Source organism: Prorops nasuta, unplaced genomic scaffold, assembly GCF_024137725.1.
Source record: "Prorops nasuta isolate Cenicafe-Biocafe unplaced genomic scaffold, Cenicafe_Pnas_1.2 PNAS00016, whole genome shotgun sequence".
NCBI lineage: Eukaryota > Metazoa > Arthropoda > Insecta > Hymenoptera > Bethylidae > Prorops > Prorops nasuta.
In genome coordinates, this window is record NW_027116813.1 from 5389676 (window position 1) to 5394163 (window position 4488).

A 4488-nucleotide genomic window follows, 5' to 3' on the forward strand; every position below is an offset into this window, starting at 1 on the left:
AAATTAGTTGTTTCGACTGCATTTTGCAGCACCAGAAATCAGACCAGTTTCAAGTGTATAGAAATTTACGAAACGAAAATTTGAGGCCTTTGGCACAGGAAATGTTATAAGGACGAGTTGCCAATGTATCTCCCATGTCACCTTTGTCAAGTGTTAGCAGCATAAAGGTGACAATGATTGGTGCTAAAAAGAAACGGCTTATGCAAAACGACAATGCCAACTTCGATTATATGCTTCATTGTATCTTATTTGAAGCTTTACGAATTGCTTTTCCAGTCTTGCCCCTGTATCACCTGAAGCTGCTGAGGGAGTTACTGAAGTTTAGCAAAGTTAGATGTTGGTAACAAGTCAAATGTTCATAAACAGAAAATGTAAATTAATTAAAATATATACATTTTATTTCATTATTTTTATATGTTGAAAGTATGTTTATTGATTATGAAAAATTTAATCATACTTTTATTATGGTGAAACTGAAAACATTAAAAAACTAGCCTGAGCATTAATTATAAAGTTCATTTATGCAAAATACATTACAAATATCAATAAAATGAATGTGTTGACTGCGATATTTTTTCAATATAAATATATATATTTTTATTAGTTAAGCGCTGCTGTTTCAAAAAATGAGAAGGGTGGAAATTTTCTTTAAAATCTGTAGAAATTAAAAGAATAATTTAATTTTTTAAATATTATACTCTTACAAAACGTTATGAAATCCCACAAAAAACAGACTTCGCCTGTAAAAAAAGGCGGCAAGTACATAAACCATCTAGCATAAATAATATATTAAAATTATCTAATTAAAAAAAGTAGTGAAATCCAAATATTAGGCAAGTATATTTTTTCACCTTAGCAAAAGTTAAATTTTCGAAAAAAAAGGAACAACAAAGTTACTTGCCGGGCCCGCAATATCCATGCACAGTGAGAAATAGAATCGTATGTGGATCGGCTAACTTCACTCTGTATTTTAACATGACATTTGCTATACTACGCTATAGCTGAATCTCACACACGATTAAATTTCCCACTGTGCATGGACATTACGGGCCCGGCAAGTAACTTTTTTGTTCCTTTTTTTTCGAAAATTTAACTTTTATTAAGGTAAAAAAATATACTTACCTAATATTTGGATTTCACTACTTCTTTTAATTAGATAATTTTTCTATATTATTTATGCTAGATGGTTTATGTACTTGCCGCCTTTTTTTACAGGCGAAGTCTGTTTTTTGTGGGATACATCTTAACCCATTAAGTCCCAAATGTCAGCTTTTTCGTCGCCTCTTTTGGCCGCTGTATTTTGTGTGAAAATGGTATCTGAAAAATATGGGACGGACCAATTTCGACGCAAAATTTAATTATCTTTCAGAATCTGACCTTAGAATATGCAACAGATGAGAGGTTCAAAAGTTATTGGCAATTTTATGCAAAAAAAACCTGATTATGAAAAAAAAAATTTTTGGTTTTTCCAACTTTCGACAAGGAAATCCTTTGAAATCTCTCGGCTTTCGTGCAAATATCGTGGCATAGACACCCAATCTATAAGCTCTCGGTGTTTAAATAGGAGATTTCAATGTTTAAGCACACAAAATGCCGGTCGGAATGGAAAAAGATGAGATGAAAATTTCGGAATTTTTAACTCGAAAACGAAGGGTTTTAGGAAAAAATGTTACGGAACAAAAAGTGCTTAGAATTGGCTGAGGAACTCGTGTGAATTTTTTCAGAATTTTTGGAGCGATTTTTGGAGTTTCCATAAAATTGCCATATCCAAAAATCCAAAAAATCGCTGCAAAAATTCTGAAAAAATTCAAACGAGTTTGTCAGCCAATTCTAAGCACTTTTTGTTCTATAACATTTTCCCCTAAAACCCTTCGTTTTCGAGTTAAAAATTCCGAAAGTCATTTTTTTCGAGTTATTCGATAATTCAAAATATTTTTCGCCTAAGAACGATTGTACATTTCTTAGCCGTCAAAAAAATTTTGCCGTTGCCCGGTTCATACCACGTGGAGGTGAATGTATCAATAGAACCTTTCTCACACTTTTTTTTTGTTTTTTGTTTTTCAACATTTTTCATTTTTTGTTTTTTTTTTACTTTTTTGATTTTTTGTCTTTTTTTTTACCTTTATCATTTTTTATTTTTCTTTAATGTTTTTTAATGTTTTTTAATGTTTTTTTATTCAATAATCTTGTATCATAAATTTGATTCAAATTCATTCACTTCCCCGTGTGAACAGAATCAAAGCAGTCATCGCAAAAATAAGCTTGGCAATCGTTGCACATTTTGAACGTCCACTTTGAGCAAATTTTAAATTGCTTGCAATATTTTCTCTTTGCACTTTTTATCTTCTCATGCAATTCCATCTGTTCCCCATTTTTCTTTTTTTTTTGAAAGATAATGTTTAGCAACAGCTAAAACTATCTCTTTTGACCCAATATTTGTTCCATTGTTAGATAAATTATAGATTACAAGCGCATTAGTTAGAGAGGACTGAATTAGGCGAAGAAACATTGGCCAAGTCCATTTCTTGGCTCTAATAGATGGCATCAAATTGCTACAATGCCCATCATGCATATCAACACCACCCATGAACTCATTGTAGAGAGTAATTGCTCTAGGAAATAGAATGTTTTCTCTACTTTGTAGACTTTTCGAATATCTTTTAACATTCAATAATGGTTCAACACCTGCTGCTGTGGAAAGTAAGGAGACAGGTTTGGAATCCATTACCGTGATAAAATTCAAACCACTTTTTAACTCGTGTTTCACGGAAATAGAACCCCTTGGAGCTTTTTTATCTAACTCATTATCAACATTTACTCGGTTTTTCCTAACAGTTCCTGTAGCTTTTAAGCCTAATGAATTCAAATGAACCATCAGGTCAGGAGAAGTAAAGAAATTATCGAAATATAAATGATACTGCGTCAATTTACGGGGGCTAATAGAAGTAAGTAACTTCTTAACCATCATCAAAACAACGCGACTTCCTAGGGCGCATTTAGCTAGTTTTACTTTGTTATCGGTCGAATAGATATTCGAACCCTTGCCGCAGTAAATATCACAATCAAAAAGGTACCCGGAAGGGTTACAAATCCCCCACATTTTTATTCCGAAACGTTCAGGCTTGTTTTGAATGAATTGCTGCAAAATAGTTCTTCCATGGAATTTAACCATCATCTCGTCTATAGAAAAAGCTGTAGAAAAAAAGCCAAATTGCAAAATATTTTTTTTTTAAATTTCAAAAATTTTCCGTACCCTCCAAGCTCTGTCATCTGAACTTTTGTCCTCGGATTTCGAAAATTTTATTTTAGATTTTATTTCTAGAAATTTATTACGACTCATGGCATTAGCTATTGCAGGACATCCTAGCAACTCGTTTCGGGACCAGTAGTCCTTCTGGGATTTCCTTCCATTAAAAATGGATGTAATAATTATCCCCACAAAAATATCAAAATCACCCAACGTCAACTCATAACTATTCGCACGAGTACTTTCAATAATATAATTTTTAATTTCAAGGGAAAAAAAGAGTTCAAATATTTCTGCGTAAGAGGACTTACAAATAAAATTTTTGGTCTTATCCGGTAATAAATTTTCTTTAGTAAGATTAAGATTGTGTGTTTTCTCTCCATTATTCCAACTATATTTATATTCAGGCTCTAATTTCGATTGATTTTCTTCATAATTATTCAAAATTTGAGAATAACTCAGCACTCGAATATTTTTCGGTTGATCATCAAAATTTTCCGATTCCGAACAATGATCAGAATCATCGGAATCATCATCCTGAGGAATGACGAAAGCGTTGCAATTCCCGTTTTCATTTTCTTCAACTTCTATATTTTGAATATAAGAAGTTTTTCGGCGCTTTGCCATAGGATGCGACATTTCGAAATATTCGTAAAATAATCCTTTTCGGCCAATATATAAAAGCTACACTGCGACAGATCTTAGTAGCCAAGCACGGGAAATAAAATTATCGATGCAATTTGAAAATTCAAATGAAAAGTATAATAATAGAAGTAATAGAAATAATAGAAGCAAGTTTTATGTGGTGAAAATGTCATTAAACGAAGAACCATACATGGAAATGTGAAATTATCAAATAACTCGAAAAAAATGACTTTCGGAATTTTTAACTCGAAAACGAAGGGTTTTAGGGGAAAATGTTATAGAACAAAAAGTGCTTAGAATTGGCTGACAAACTCGTGTGAATTTTTTCAGTATTTTTGCAGCGATTTTTTGGATTTTTGGATATGGCAATTTTATGGAAACTCCAAAAATCGCTCCAAAAATTCTGAAAAAATTCACACGAGTTCCTCAGCCAATTCTAAGCACTTTTTGTTCCGTAACATTTTTTCCTAAAACCCTTCGTTTTCGAGTTAAAAATTCCGAAATTTTCATCTCAACTTTTTCCATTCCGACCGGCATTTTGTGTGCTTAAACATTGAAATCTCCTATTTAAACACCGAGAGCTTATAGATTGGGTG

The 4488-nt window shown here is 32.3% G+C and overlaps 1 protein-coding gene across 1 annotated transcript; it reads right to left on the reverse strand.

Moving 5' to 3' along the window:
• Positions 1-2347: 2347 nt before the first annotated feature.
• Positions 2348-3886, reverse strand: LOC136779319 (piggyBac transposable element-derived protein 3-like). The gene is made up of 2 exons (XM_066736853.1): positions 3254-3886; positions 2348-3139 (listed from the first exon to the last, which is right to left on the reverse strand). Exons 1-2 carry the CDS (start codon positions 3884-3886, stop codon positions 2348-2350), a joined length of 1425 nt encoding a protein of 474 aa, XP_066592950.1.
• Positions 3887-4488: the final 602 nt, after the last annotated feature.

Excerpts from the sequence above, each read along its gene's own strand:
- LOC136779319 (XM_066736853.1), bottom strand. The coding sequence starts at position 3,886 with ATGTCGCATCCTATGGCAAAGCGCCGAAAAACTTCTTATATTCAAAAT. Across the intron at positions 3,140-3,253 it reads CAGATGACAGAGCTTGGAGG|CAATTCATTCAAAACAAGCC; the intron begins GTACGGAAAATT and ends ACTATTTTGCAG.